The sequence below is a fragment of the Pantherophis guttatus genome, chromosome 6, assembly GCF_059756535.1.
Source record: "Pantherophis guttatus breed Tessera chromosome 6, ASM5975653v1, whole genome shotgun sequence".
Lineage (NCBI taxonomy): Eukaryota > Metazoa > Chordata > Lepidosauria > Squamata > Colubridae > Pantherophis > Pantherophis guttatus.
The window spans coordinates 105421494-105437500 of record NC_142068.1 but is presented as its reverse complement, the minus strand read 5'-3'; the positions used below and the strand labels follow the sequence as shown (position 1 = coordinate 105437500).

The 16007-nt window shown below is 43.9% G+C and overlaps 1 protein-coding gene across 1 annotated transcript; it reads right to left on the bottom strand.

The window, feature by feature from the left end:
- Positions 1 to 262: 262 nt before the first annotated feature.
- LOC132710306 (vomeronasal type-2 receptor 26-like) lies at positions 263 to 14858 on the bottom strand. The gene is made up of 6 exons (XM_087872378.1): positions 14347 to 14858; positions 13616 to 13904; positions 6370 to 7164; positions 3452 to 3664; positions 2745 to 2871; positions 263 to 315 (listed from the first exon to the last, which is right to left on the bottom strand). The coding sequence occupies exons 1-6, from the start codon at positions 14568 to 14570 to the stop codon at positions 263 to 265; spliced, it is 1701 nt and encodes a 566-aa protein (XP_087728504.1). The 5' UTR covers positions 14571 to 14858.
- Positions 14859 to 16007: the final 1149 nt, after the last annotated feature.

The following is a 16007-nucleotide window of genomic DNA, read 5'->3' as shown; positions in this document are numbered from 1 at the left end:
TGATAGTTTGTTTTTGAGCTCTCTGTGACAGACATTTTGTGTGAAGTCCAGCTGCTTTTGCATTGTGTCGCAGTCAGTTGCATAGCTTTTGTGTTATTTTTGTGTAAAGTCTGATAGTGGGTTTTCCTGGTCACATGACCACCAAGCCATGGCTACCCAGTCACATGACCACCAAGCCACACCCACCAAGCCACGCCCACAGAACCGGTAGGGAAAATTTTTGAATTTCACCACTGCCTTCTACCTCCTCCTGGGGAGAGTCTCAAGGTCCCCTTTCTCTGGACATCTTGTCCAGCCCTTCGCAGACAAGACAAGCTTGGAAGAGGAGCAGAAAAAATGCTTTAGGCAGAAATTGTGGAGTTGAAAATTAAAGGGCCTGAAAACTGCTATTTTCTTTCTCTGGTTGAGGAAAGAAAAAAATATACAAAGTGTAAAGTTGAAATTTCTTTACACATTTTATTTCTTTATTTACTTTTTTATTATTTTAGTGTAATTAAATTATTTAATGTACCAAAATAAAAACAATCCCAAACTGAAATCCCAGACAGCTGTTCTGCCAAATTCTTTCTGCAAAGGAGCTTTTATCAGGAAATCAAGAAAGAATTGTATAAGAGTGATGAAGATTTCCCTCCCCATCTGACAGCTGGTCAAACATGGCATATTTCACATCATTCCGACATTCTCACGGAGGGGATCAGGCAATCAGGCTGGTGCTTGGTTCCCACAGCTTCCTCCTGGCCTCTTTTCCTGCTCTCTCTCTCTCTCACACACACACACACTTTTAGCTGCTGTCAGTAGGAACAAGTGCCCACATTATTTTCTATAAATGTCACATAAAATAGCTGGCAAATTCCTCCGAATAACTTTCAGAGTTCTCTTTAGCAAGATTTATTGAAAGGGGAGGGAACAACAAGAATTCCAGTTATTCAAAAATTTCCATTGTGAAACATATAGATATGATTTTCTTTGACTTCTATATAAGGACTTAATATCTCCCTTCAATTAAAAGAAACTAACAATTCTCCAGTATCATAATGGTGTTATATCTCATGTTTTTACATTTGTTCTGGCTGTGAGCTGCTCCTTTGTGTTGAGGTCTGGCCTCAGAAGGATAATGCAGCACTTGGGGATGAAGATGCAGCCCAGCAGACCAGCACTGGAGGCCAGGATGGAGAAGACCTGCACAGCCACCATGGATTTCCCTTTGGTGCTCAGGTAGGTGGGCACAAAAGTCACCCAGACACTGCAGAAGACCAGCATGCTGAAGGTGATCAGCTTGGCTTCGTTGAAGGCTCCAGGCAGATTCCTGGCCAGGAAAGCCACCGTGAAGCAGATGGCAGCCAGGAAGCCCATGTAGCTGAGGGTGACGTAGAACATGACAACGGCCCCTTCGTTGCATTGCAGGATGATCTCTCCAGGCTGGGAGTGGAGGTCAGAGTCAGGGAAGGGGGGAGAAACTCCCAGCCAGGTGGACCAAATGACAATTTGGATAGCAGAACAAGAGAAGATGATGGAGTTGGCCAAGCTCTTCCCCAACCATCTCTTCACTTGGTTTCCTGGTTTTGTGGCCAGGAAAGCCAGAACCACCGTGATGGTTTTGGCCAAGAGAGAAGAAATGGCAACTGAGAAGATGAGGCTGAAAACCATTTGCCGGAGAAGGCAGGTGGCTTTCCTTGGTTGACCAATGAAGAGAAAAGGAGACAAGAAGCAAAGCAGGAGGGAGACCAGGAGGATGTAGGAGAGGTCCCGGTTGTTGGCTTTGACAAGGGGAGTTTCTCGGTATTTAATGAAGATGATTAAAACAAGACCTGTGGTTAGGAAGAAGAGAAGGGCAAAAGAGACCAGGATGATGCCCAGATGTTCTTCATAAGACAGGAAGGTTATAACTTTGGAGATACATTGGACTCTGTTCTTATTTGGATGTTTATCATCTGGACACTTGGTGCATATTTGTGTATCTGAGAAAGCCAAAAAATAATATTTATTTAATATTGTATCCTTTTATCTTTCAACAAAGATCTTAAACTGATAGCAGGATCACTTTCTAAGATGTGTTTCTTAACAATTTCACCAAAAGAATAGGTATTTTCAAACAAATGTAGAGTGAAGTCTATGAAACTGGATGAAGTCCTAGGATGTTAATTATTTCCTGGTTAATGTGCAGAATCTTCATAGGAACCTACATTATTAGAGGTTAATAATGAATCAGCTAATCTTTCTAAGCAAACATCCTGAGACCTGACCCATGGCACTTCTTTATATATTGACTCAGAGGGTTCCTATCCTGGGATATCTAATTGGCTGTCAGAATATTTGTGTAATGAGGTTCCCCCATGACTGTCCACACTACCTCCCTGTGGACCAACAACTCGGAGATCCTCAAGGGGAGGCCCATGTAGAAGATATCATAGTAATCCTTCCAGGTGATGGACCTAAGGCAGTTCTTCAAGTTTCAAAGAACTCGGATGGTCCCAGAGAGTTAAATGTGGCAGGATACATCCACACTAAAGAGAAATTTTCACTTTAAACATGAAATCTGAATAGATATGTTTGGGTCAGCCACTATCTCTCAGCTCCCATCTCTTCCCAACCCCTCCTTCAAAGTCTTTTTGATTTACTTCCATTTAGGTAAGAAATTATGAAGGTTAAAAATAAAAAAAATGAGGTGAGCTTCAATCTGTCTTTTAACTTCCACTTTCATGAAAATGTTCTGGATGGATCCCATTTTCCTCAGTGTGACCCACCTTCCTGAGTGGAGAAGGTCCCCTCTGGACAAGGAACGCAGTCATAGCAGCAAACTGGCTCTCCTTCTCGAGCCCTCTTGACAAATCCAGGATGACAACTTTCCACACATTTGGACTGAGGCAGGGACTGAGCAGAAAAACAAGGAATGCCAAAGAAAAGAGATTAGGACTCTCCATCCATGGAAAATGGAGGCAGAAATGGATGGAGACAAGTAGCCTCTGGTCTTGACTGAGGTAAATAGGAAACCTCTGACTACTTCTAAACAGATGCAGGAGATAAAACAACTGGCAGATTTGTCCTTTAGTTCCTCCCTTTTGCTTTCAGAATTTAACATTACAATAAAGTACTTTTCTATTTAATAAAGTCTAGAGAAATGGAATTGATTTTTTTAAGTATGATGATCTATTCATATTAAAACTGAGAATAAAGTTTACTGTAAAAGATCTAGGAAACTTCTTTCCATTAGCTTTTATAATATGAAATTAAACTGTGATGAAGAAGGAAACCTCTGACCAGTAAGATCTTGAAAGGCTTCCATAAAACATGACAAAGCCATTTCACTTAAGTCCCATCTGTTGAAGAACTTCCATTAGATGACACCACCTGGCATGGGAGGCCAACCACCCTGGAGACTCTAGGCTTTGCCCACTTGAAATGGGACCTCAGGCTTTGGAAAACAGAAAAAAGACACCAAAATTTCTCTCACCTTATTGAGCAACTTTAGCTGTGAAAGAGCATCTTGGTCTATAGAAAGTCTCTGTCTCTCAAAATATGCCAGAGTCTCTCTCCTGACATCCTCCTTGGGGAGAACCAAGAAGATTTTGATGCCCAGATCTGCCGTTATTTCTCCATTTTGGTCCAAATACAGTTTTCTCTCAGAAATATTGAAAAACTCGTTCTTCTCCAGAAAGGGATGAAACTAGAATGGGAACATCCAGGAATTTAAAAAGTAGAAAAATTTGTTTCTTATGCCACATTGAATCTTTCTTCTACAATTGTCCAATCTTCATACAATCTCCAAATATGGTTAAATAGGATACAAATACTGCCATTATCTTCATAAGTGAATGAGAAAGTTTGAGAAAGATGTGTCCATCATATACTGACAAAATAGAGAGAAAATATAATGGACACAATTGGGCAATTATAGCGACCATTCTAGAGCAGATGACATATAAAATGAACAGAGAGGAAAAAGATGATTCATAAATTCTTTGAAAACAACAGGTTGATTCCCAGAAAGCATGGGTTGATCAAGAAGAAAGTTGTCAGGCTAATCTTCTCCCTGGTCATCCTGATGGAAAACACCTCCAGATGTGCTAATTCTATTTAATTTTAATGCAACATTAACAAAATTTTGCAAATCTGAAAGAAGAAATCTCCCACCAACTCTTTTCTCAGCCTGAAAAGTTAGCCAGGATCCTTTCTGAGTTTCTTTCTCTCCCATTATGCAGCTGCAGGATTCTCCCCTCTTCTCTGATCCAGAACGGATGGCTGATAAAATGGATTCTTTCAAGAAGCTTGAGGGAGATTGGGAAATAAACTTGTCATATTTAACTGGAAAACAAGTCTTAAGAGTCATTGTGTTTCAATTTATAGAAGGTCCTATGAGTTTGGGGAATGGAAAGCAGTTGTTGGGAAAGATCCTAATTAAAAATTTAAGGAAATGCATTATTATTAAGAATCAAACAGAGATGTTTAAACCTGGACAGATTCTGGATGGATCAGAGGTAATGATTGTGGTGGTCTGTGGTAGATAAGAAGCTCCTGTAAATTTTCTCTGAGTTAAATACAATAGCAGATAACAGACCATTTTGAAGTTTTTAAATTTAATTTTATTGTTGGATTGCCTGTTAACTACATTTTTTATATACCGCAGATAGATGACAGGTCAAGTAGTTGCAAATAGATGTGTAGTTTATAACTGTGGGTCTATTTTTCAAGGGGGAGAAACTATTATTGCTGTATTGTATTCAAGTGGGGGGACAATATGCAAGTTTTTGTCTGTTTTTAATGCATAATTTTTTTTAAAAATTGTCTAGTTATTTTTGTCTTTGTAATAGTTTTATTTTCCAAAACTTGTATTTTACCTTTTTGAATAAAATAAAATTTAATAAGAGGAATATCAAGTTTCCAGAACCAATATTTATGATTAGGACACAGAGAAGGGTACATGAGTAAAAAGCAATAGAAAAAATCTGATTTTTAGCAACTAGGACTTGACTAACAATAGAGTATCATATAAGAACACGAATGACGGACTGGAAGAAAGATGAGGGACACCAAACTTGATATTTATGTTTGTTTAAATGATCTCAAAATCGTAGTTAACTGGAAACAGACTATGAGTCAGCAGGGAGATGTTCATGGAAAGAAGGGAATTGCAGCCTTAAGAATCTCAGGAAGTGAATGTTTTGGTTTGGGGAGACCCCAACTCAAGGACCAGGTCCTCTTGCAGGCATCACACTTGGAGGAGAATTTGCACAAAATCTACGTGTGAACTTCAGGGAAGGAGAAATAAGCCAAGGAAGAGATCAAAGGAGCTGCTCTTAGCCTTGAGGAAAGAGAACAAGGAGAAGAGCTGAAGATCAGGAGGAGTCTGGGAGCCCCTTTTCCAACTGACACAATCTCTCGGTTGGAGAAGGGAGGATGCAGCCCTCTTCCAATCACTGACACAGGTTACACACGAGTGTAAGATCTGCTCACTATTATTCCAGAGTGTCAAACACGGAAAAATGAATTCAGTTACAAAAAAGGAGATTTTAGCTGAAGGAGAAAAAAAAATAGGATAAAAGGAGGAGCTGTTTTAGAGCTGAGCCAGTGAAGCAGAGAAGTTCAGTCTCCTCTTCATGGATTATCTGAGTGCAAAGACTGAGCAGCCATCAGTCAGAGAAGCTTTAACTGGGATTCCTGCAGAGAGGAGGGGTTGGGCTAGATGGTCTCAGAGTCACCTCCAAATTTATAAAAGTTGTCATGCCACAACATGTATCTATTGTGCTGTTGTTGCTCTAGCCCCACTGAGTGGCCAGGGACAGATAAGCCTCACTGTATGGTCTGAAGCCAGACTCCCTTTTCTCTCAGCCTTTGGAGGAGACGGAAGCAGCCGGTTTGACCGAGACACATGGTCATCCGGAGGCCTCCGTCCCTCACACGGAGCATCCTTGGAGAGGTTCCAGCTGCTTCTTTGTTGGCTGTTAGTTAATGCTGCCTATCTCCTATTTATCTTTGATTCTCACTCTTTGCATCTCCTCAGTTTCTCCGTGCCCTTTTCTCCCAAGGAAACACCCAGATCCACCCCAGGCTTCCTTTCACTGGAGGAGAAGAGGGGGGTTTAGCTGCCTGTCGAGCTGCACACAGACCCACCTGCAGTGGGGACGGAACAAAGGGGAAATTCCACCATGCTCATCACAAACCCACAAATATGGGAATTCATTTCAAAAAAGAACACAGCATTTTCAAATTAGCAGAGTTTAATATTAAAATGCCATGGTATCTACTCTTTGGAACTATTATTCCCTGAGGAATTATATTGGCCAGATCTGTTGAGAAGGTTCGCCTCCTTCTCCTCTGGATTCCTCCTCCAAAGGATCTAAGATTAATGGATCCATATCAGGACCCCCATACCTGCCACGGCTGCAGACTTGGAGACTCCAAAGTCGTTTCTCCCTCCATCCTTCTCCTCCTCGACCTGGAGGAATAAGCGGCATTCAAGGCCTGGGCCAGAGTCTTCATCATACTGTAATATTTATAGTAATTTGGGGCCCGGATCCTGTTTCTTTTCTCCTGGGTCTCCAGTGGGGCTTTCTGGGTGCATCTTCTACGGCCTTTGACAGAAAAGACGTTCTTTGAAAGAGAACAGCGGAAATAATAATCTTGAAACTTTTCTTCCACAAAGAAACAGGGTTCAAAGGCAGAATCTTTTGGCCTTTCTTTTGGCAGATAACCAAAGTTCCAAATACTATGGATGTATTTGAGAAGTCTATGCTTGTTCATTGGATACCCCCAAAAATTTGTGAGGATCCAGACTTTCCCTTCAATGGGTCCTGGCAGACGCATAAACGTTAAATGAAAAGGAAGAATTCTGTCCCAAATGGACTCATATTCCATGAAGTAAACAAAGACGTTGACTTGTCTCCACTTAGAGAGGGAATCCCTGAGGTATGATGTATATCCAGTTGTTGAGAACAGTTGTGATATAACCACACAAATTCCTTTCCTGACAAGCACAGGAGGAAAAATCCTCATGAAATTCTCTCCCTTCTCTGTGTCTGAAGCAAAGAGGCCAATCAGGGTCCATCTGAAGTGGAGGAGCAGGTGGACAATTGCTGAGTAGTGGAATCCTTCTTTGGGGAACATCTGGTGGAAAAGGGGGAATTGACTTTTATCACTCACAGCCTCTGAAACAATTGTATGACTGATCTGAAAAAGCAAAGAAGAATGCTGTGTTACATTTGGGATCAGATCAAATCCAAAATATTAGATTTTAATAAATCCAACCTGGTTCTCATGAATGTATTAGAATAGTTTGTTAATCAGACATTGTTTAAAATATTAAAGACAGAATATTAGCAAGATTGTATCATAATAATGGAAAATAATAAGCAAAACACTCGACCTTATTTTCCTCTCTGGACAGTGGATAAATGATCGTGGGGAGGGGACTCTATCTATTGACCCTCTGTCATGGACCGATCAGTCCCTCCTTAGACTTGACTTTTCCTCCGCCATCCCCCGTTGCAGGGGTGCGGAACCAGTAAGATGGTTCCGCCCCAGGCGCCTGTAACAGGCTGCGGTGGGGGCCCTGGATCGAATCGCGCCTTTGCGGCCTCTGATCTGACGCAGATCCCGGGCGGCTCCTTGGTTTACCGCGGAGCTCAGTGAAATGAAGCGTCGGAAAAGACGCCTGGAGGGTGGTTGGAGATCCTCCCGATCCGAGTCCGACTGAACACAACTAAGAACCCATATTAGGTCTTATCTTGTGGTGATCGAAGTAGCGAAACGTAACTATTTCGCCACTCTCATTGCATCTGCAGAAAATCGCCCAGCGGCCCTGTTTAGAGTGACCTGCTCACTCCTTAATCAGTTAGCGAGGGAGGACCCCTTACAGGGCCGTGCTGAGGACTTTGCACAATTTCTGCAAGATAAAATCACTCAGATTCGGACCGGGTTGGACTCCGACTGGACAGAGTCCGTTGAGGTGACAGGGCCTAGTCTCGGTGGAGACATCTGGGTTGAGTTTGAGCCTGTTTCATTGGATGACGTGGACAGGATTATGAGTAGGCTGGGGTCTTCCACATGTTTACTGGACCCTTGTCCCTCCTGGCTTGTTTTGGCAGCCAGGGAGGTGACTGGAGACTGGATCCAGGCTATTGTCAACGCTTCACTAAAGGAAGGGGTCTTTCCTGCTGCGCTTAAAGAGGCGGTGGTTCGACCCCTCCTTAAGAAGCCTAACCTGGATCCTGACGTACTTAACAACTACCATCCAGTCTCCAACCTTCGCTTTTTAGCGAAGGTTGTTGAGTCCGTGGTGGCACAGCAATTCCCTCAATTCCTGGAGGAAACTGACTACCTGGATCCTTACCAATCTGGTTTCAGGCGTGGCCACAGCATGGAAACGGCATTGGTCGCCCTAGTAAATGATCTCTGGCGGGCCAGGGATGGGGGTTGCTCCTCCATCCTGGTCCTTCTTGACCTCTCAGCGGCGTTCGATACCATCGACCATGGTATCCTGCTGCAGCGGCTCAGGGGGATAGGGTTAGGAGGCACTGTTTTACAGTGGTTCTCCTCCTATTTCTCGGGCTGTCTGCAGTCTGTTTGGGCGGGGGGTCAGGGATCCTCCCAGAGGCCTCTCACTTGTGGGGTGCCTCAGGGCTCGGTTCTCTCTCCTCTGCTCTTTAATATCTATATGAAACCGCTGGGTGAGATCATCCGTGGTTTTGGGGTGAGGTATCATCAATATGCTGATGATACCCAGCTTTACATTTCCACCCCTGACCACCCTAGGGATGCCCTTTCCGTGATGTCCCACTGCCTGGAAGCGGTGCGGGTTTGGATGGGGAGGAACAGGCTTAGACTCAACCCTTCCAAGACTGAGTGGCTGTGGATGCTGTCATCCTGGGATCTGGAGGTTCCATCCTTAATGATCGGAGGTGAAACCCTTGCTCCCTCCGATAGGGTCCGCAACTTGGGTGTCCTCCTGGATTCTCGGCTGTCTTTAGATGACCATCTGATGGCCGTAACCAGGGGGGCCTTCGCACCGGTCCGTCTTGTGCGCCAGTTGCGCCCGTTCCTAGACTGGGATGCCCTCGCCACGGTCACTCACGCCCTTGTTACCTCTAGGTTGGACTACTGTAACACCCTCTACATGGGGCTGCCCTTGAGATGTGTCCGGAGGCTTCAGCTAGTCCAAAATGCAGCTGCGCGGGTAGTTACGGGGGCGTCTAGATACTCCCGTGTAACACCTCTCCTGCGTGAGCTGCACTGGCTACCGGTGGCACTCCGGATACATTTCAAGGTGCTGGTGCTCACCTATAAAGCCCTTCATGGCTTAGGTCCGGGGTACTTGCAGGACCATCTCCAGCCGTTCTCCCATCGTCCTGTGCGCTCTCACAGAGTCGGCCTCCTCAGGGTGCCGTTGGCCAAACAATGTTGGCTGACGACCCCCAGGGGGAGGGCATTCTCTGTGGGAGCCCCGACCCTCTGGAATGGATTGCCCACTGAGTTCAGGACAGCCCCCGACCTTCTTTCCTTCTGTCACGAGCTGAAGACGTGGCTCTTCCGCCAATTAAACTGATCCGTTTGGGGGTACACTGGTATAATTTTAAATCGTTTTTTAATTGGGTTACTGATTTTAATTTGGTATTGTATTGTGATTTGTATTGAAGTTGTCATTTTGTAAGCCGCCTTGAGTCCCTAGGGAGAAAGGCGGCATATAAATCGCAATCAATCAATCAATCAATCAATCAATCAATAAATAAATAAATAAATAAATAAAACAATAAAAATGTAAATCATATTACTGTATCACCCCTACAGTTGACCACAATTAGATTAACAAGTGCAAATGCCAACTGGAGTATTTTATTCCAATAAAGGGCCTATTATAATTTTCGAGGATTGCTGCATCTTTTTTTGGTTCTGTATCCCAGATTCTTTATGGAGGAAATTTTTTTAACTTCTTTCTCCAGTTATACAAGAAACAAGCAGACCTCAAACCCTAATAAGATTTGTCAAAATCCAAGTTTGGTCTTTAATTGAAGTTTTCTCTGTTCCAACAGCCACAATTTTCAGAGTCTGTCAGTTTCCATAGATTAAATTTTATGCCAATGCCCATATTTTCTGAATTTAGACAAAGGAGAAATTGTGTAAATTCCTAAATTCCTAACGTTTCGTTGGCAAAACGTCTGAGGTGGCTCGGGAGTTCATGGCTTCCATGATGGCCATGGACCTGACCCAGCTAATTCATGGACCCACTCACACAGGAGGACTTGATTTTTGTCTCTGGGCAGTGGACGAATGATCTTGAGATAGGGGCGGTAGCGATTGAGCCCTTGTCATGGTTGGATCATTCCCTTCTTAGGCTTGACTTTCTAACCGCCACACCCCACCGCAGGAAGGTGGAAAAAACCAGATGGTTCCGGCCCAGGTGCCTGATGGATCCTGATAGGTTCCAGATGGAGCTTGGGCCATTTCCTGAGGCTCTGACTCATGACTCAGACGGCTCGCAACTTGGGTGTCCTCCTGGACGCACGGCTGTCTTTTGAAGAGCATATGATGGCCGTGGCCAGGGGGGCTTTTTATCAGGTTCGCCTGATTCGCCAGTTGCGTCCCTTTCTGGATCGGGACTCCTTATGCTCAGTCACTCAGGCACTCGTCACTTCCCGCCTGGACTACTGCAATGCTCTCTACATGGGGCTCCCCTTGAGGTGCACCCAGAGGCTCCAGCTGGGGCAGAATGCGGCCGCACGGGGGATTATGGGAGCGAGGGGGCTCTCCCATGTGACACCTCTCCTGTGTGAGCTGCATTGGCTCCCGGTGGACTTCCGGGTGCGCTTCAAGGTGCTGGTTACCACCTTTAAAGCGCTCCATGGCATTGGACATGGGTATTTGCAGGACCGCCTTCTGCCGCCATTAGCCTCCCACCGGCCAGTACGCTCCCACAGAGAGGGACTCCTCAGGGTGCCATCAGCCAGGCAATGTCGGCTGGTGACCCCCAGGGGGAGGGCCTTCTCTGTGGCAGCACTCACCCTCTGGAACTATTTGCCCCCGGAGATACGGAGGATACCAGATCTCCGGGCTTTTCGCTGTCCCCTAAAAACTTTTCTTTTCCATCAAGCAGGGCTGGCGTGACCCCCCCCCCTTTTTTTTTTGAGATATTAGATTTTTAATTGTCTAATGGGTTTTAGTTGCGAGGTTTTTAAATTTTCGGCCAAAGTGTATAATTCTTTTAAATTTTTTAATTTTGTATTGAAATATTTTTTACTTGGCTGTGCACCGCCCTTAGTCCAGTAGGAGAAGGGCGGTATACAAATTTAAATAAAATAAAATAAATCAGCTCTGAGGGCAGCAGCTGGAGCCCTTTTACCCACCCCAAGATCCTCCTCAGAGGCTGAGATTGCGTTGGTTCTGCTGGTGGTTTCTCTCTGGAGCCCCAAACATCAGATTGATGTAAGAACATGGGGGGAAAACTGGGCCTCAGATACTTTAATCATTGGGACTGAGGAAGCTGGAGAGCTATGAGGTTTTCATTTAAGCACCACTTTCACTCCTGCCTTTTCTCTAACTGAGCTCCTTGGATGATGAGGGAGCCAAGTTTCAGGCTCAGAGAAAACAACCCCAGGTAAGGAAAGGTGTTACTGGCTCTATTGGCTGACCATCTATGGCTATGATGTCATTTCACAAAGACCATAACTTTTGAACTTGTTTTATAAATTATCAGATAATTATTAAGACAAAAACAATCCAAGTCTATACAATCCAATGTGTAAGTATGATAATATCACATTATCTGTATAAATCAGTGTATTCCAATAGGAATTTAGAGCAACCAAGAGGATTAGGGGACTGGAGGCTAAAACATACAATGAACAGTTGCAGGAACTGGGCATGGCTGGACTAGTGAAGAGAAGGACCAGGGGAGACATGATAGCAGTCTTCCAATATTTGAGGGGCTGCCACAGAGAGGAGGGGGTCAAGCTGTTTTCCAAAGCACCCAAAGGCCGGACAAAGGCAGGACAAGGAATAATGGATGGAAACTGAACAAGGAGAGATTCAACCTGGAAATAAAGAGATAAAGTTGCCTTCAGAAGTTGTGGGAGCTTCATCACTGGAAGCTTTCAAGAAGAGACTGGACCGTCTCTGTCAGAAATGGTGTAGGGTCTGCTTGGACTAGATGACCTACAAGGTCCCTTCCAGCTCTGTTAATCTGTATCTATCTATACTATTCCAGACAAGTGGCTGTCCAGTCTCTTCTTAAAAGCCTCCAGTGATGGACCACCTACAATTTCTGAAGGGGAGACGTTCCATTCCTCATCATTAGAAAATTTCTCCTTAGTTCTAGGTTGTTTCTCTCCTTGATTAGTTTCCCTCCTTTGTTTCTTGTCTTGCCTTCTAGTACTTTGGAAAATAGGTGGACCTCCTCTTCTCTATGGCAGCCCCTACAATATTGGTACATTGCTATGATGTCATCCTTAGTCCTTTTCACTAGACTAGACATACTGAATTCCTGCAACTGTTCCTCAATGTTCTAGTCTCCAGGCCCTTAATCATCTTTTCTGCACTCTTTCCAGAGTCTCTACATCATTCTTATAATATAATATGCAGCCGTAGTTCCATTGAGGACCACAGGCTGACTCCATCTGGGGGTGATGCTGTCTATCCCACATATTTTCAGCTTCCTGAGAAATAGGTTGGGTTTATTTTATCAAAGCCTTTCTGAAATCCAAGTACTGTATACTACATGCACTGCATTTCCTTGGTCGACTAATTTAGTCATTTTTGTCAAAGAATGAAATAACATTTATTTATGATTTGTTTTTTGACCCTGCATTAGTCCTAGTAAGTCATTCATATCTCGACTGAAGAACAAGGGTTCAAATATGCATCTTTCCCTTCCCCCTTGGTAAGCATAGATCCTTCTTCTCATGGCTCCATTGAGCCCAAACCTCCCTCTTAAACAAGGGCTTGGATCAGGGCCAACAGGCTGAGCTCCATTTTGAGGGCCATCCATTTTCTCCATCAGATTTCTTTGTTTATTGAGTCAAATGTTGCACTAACATCTAGAAAGCAGCATATCTTGTTTTACCTCATTGATATAGATAAGATATTTCAGGACAAATTTGTTGCCAATATTAGATTATTAACATGCATTATTTCTTATAATATCTATATAGCTTTTAATTCTACCTAAAACCTTCTCCTTCTTCTGCAAGGAATGAATTTTTCTCAAGTTTAACTAAGAAGATCATGGCATAAATTTTAGCCACAATATCTGCTAGTCTATTTGGCCTATAATTGCTAGAGTAATTTTTATTCCACATTCTAGATGGATAAAATGCTTCTATTGCCAACTTCAATTTGAGTGGATAGGGCAGGCATCATTTATGTGTGAAAATGAAGATGCCAATAGAGGCCCCAACAACCAGGGATATTTTCTGATCAGTTAAATAGTTGGTAGAATGTCTTCTCCAGGGAACGTATTGCTTGCATTTCAGGCCTCTCAACATGAACATAATGGGGTAAAATATTGATGTTTTTGCTAATATGGAGAAAAGCAGCTTTTGAATTCCATGGAGAAGACATGATTGCATCTATTGCTCACTCACCACCACCCACCCCTCACTTTACCAGAATGAGAAAAACACACACAAACCTGTGGGACTTTGTAGGTGCCTCCTAATGTTGACATCTGGATGGAGATGTCTCTGTCAGCTGTATCAAGAAGAGCCAGGAGGTTCTCCCTCCTTCCACAGCCGTAGTTGGGGACATTGGCTTCTCCAGTGGAGAGCATGTCCACCAAGGCATCTGAGGTGTGGAAAGTGCTCCAATAGTTGTCATGGATGTTGTACCCCAGTGTGAGATTGTGTAGGAACTGGGAATTCTTGTTGACCATTTGAATGGAAAAAATTAAAATCAAGCCATATGAAAAAACATAAGAATTCCTATTGTTTAAAAAATATTATAATCAACAGCCACAACAAATACTTTTGTTATATATAATATATATAATCCTCCACAAGCCTACTGAGCCTTAAGCCAACATCGATCCAAAAGCCATGATCAGTTACACAAATATGGGAATGGGCTGAGGTACAGCAACTACAACTGATTCCACCACTACTTTAAATAAAATCCATTATTCAAGTGATAAATTAAAGACTGAACAGAGAGAGGAAAATAATCTGCACCCCTTTCAGCTTTTTTTCAGACCCCTTTTTGAGTCTCTTTCACAAAATCAGACCAAAGAGAAAAGCCATGGAAATCAAAATCATTCAGGAAATTAGACATATTCCCCAATATAGGAAGAAATGAAAAATAAAAAAGAGAAAAGAAGGAGAGTGTTAGAATGGAGTGAGTGTAACTCTATCACCCTGAATGACTTACGGATCATGGAAAACAAACTGAAGAGAAGGAGCCATGTTGAAAAGCAACTTTGCATGCAATCTTTCCTTTCCATTGGTGACTATACTGATCAGGTGGTCTCCTGGTCTGTAATAACTCCATGGTTTTCCATCCTGGTTCTCCAAACTCAGCGGGCATTTCATTCTCAGCTTTCCAGAGACTGGATGGGACAAAAGCAACATCAGAAGCAGAAGCTGGAGGTCCATAATTCATGGTATGAATCAATGAATCCCTTTCCTGTTTCTAAAGAAGAATTGGAAGAATCAAAGGACTCTCACAAGGTGGAACATCCAGTTGCTTTTTCTCAACACAAAGAAACACTCAGCTTCACCTGGAAAGGAGAGAGACGTACATTCAAGAGCACAGACTCTGCCTGTCCCAAAACTCCATATTTCTCTGCCCAAAGTCTCCCCTGGAGGATTCAGCCAAAGAGCAGAGCTGAAACTTTTATCATAATTCTCCCTCTCAGGAGGGATCCCTGGATAATTCAAGTAGTTCTTGCAGTCAAAGATCGTTGGGAAATTTTCTGTAGGGAAATGAAAGGGAAATAATCCCCATGTGATTCAAAATAACAGGAGCAGAGATGGAATTAAATCAGTCATCTAGAATTGAGAGTTTTGGGAGCTCCATGCAGGGAATACATGGCACCTATGGCTGAAATAACAAATAAATCTGATATTTGTTTGTATAGTGATGAAAGACAAAACTCGGGGGTCAATTAATGCTAGAGCATGTCACAGATCTGAAATAGCTGCCAGCTGAGTTGGACCCAAAATTTACTTTATTTTGAAAGCTAATGCTCAAGGGCATCGCACAAAAGGGCTGATGCAATAGTGCAGCCAGTTTCTAAGAACAAAATCAACTTTAGTGAAAAACTAGTTTTTCAAACTTTGCAGAGTTAAAAAAAAATCATAGGGAGAGGGAGAGGGAGAGAGAGGGGGAGAGAGAGAAGTTAGAGAAAGCCAAGTGAAAAGAGATGGAGAAATTAAGGCTGCCTATCTCCCCATGTGGGGAGGGGAGGGAGGGAAGAAAGGAGGGAAGGGGAGCTCAGAACCCTCGTGTTGCAGATGGAAAGCTGAACTGCAAAATCCAACTTCCATCTTTTGAGTCCTGGGAAGGGGGGAAACCATATCCCATGTTGCTCAGACACCTCTTTCCATGCATGGGGCACTCAGGGGGGAAAGCAAAGCCCAGACCCACGGAGAAAGCCCAGGATGGCCAGGGAGGAGGAGGGGATCTGGGCCATTCCTGGGAAGAGACTAACCTGGTTTATGGGTCCCAGGGTTGAATGTTAACGCAGTCCCCGGGGTTTCTCCAGCCTCGCTTGGGCTCTGTGTCTTTCCAGGAGAGGCTCCTGTGGGGAGAAGCCATGCAGGGCTGGGTCTTCCAAGGGTGATCCGGGGTTGCCCAGGAGGAAAAGGCAGCCAGCCTCACCCTGGAGGGGACCCTCCATGACTCTGAGGAAGATGGGGGTCCCCCGTCGCCCCTCCAGAGCCCCAAGCCGAGGAGACGCTCTTCATTGCAGCCTTTTCTGGGGAAGGGGCTTAAGCCCCCCTCCCTCTGCAATTCTGGGAGGTTTTGCCTCTTTCTCATCCCTCCCAAAGCTTTGAATTTTGCATTTTATTTGACACCCCCCCCTTTGG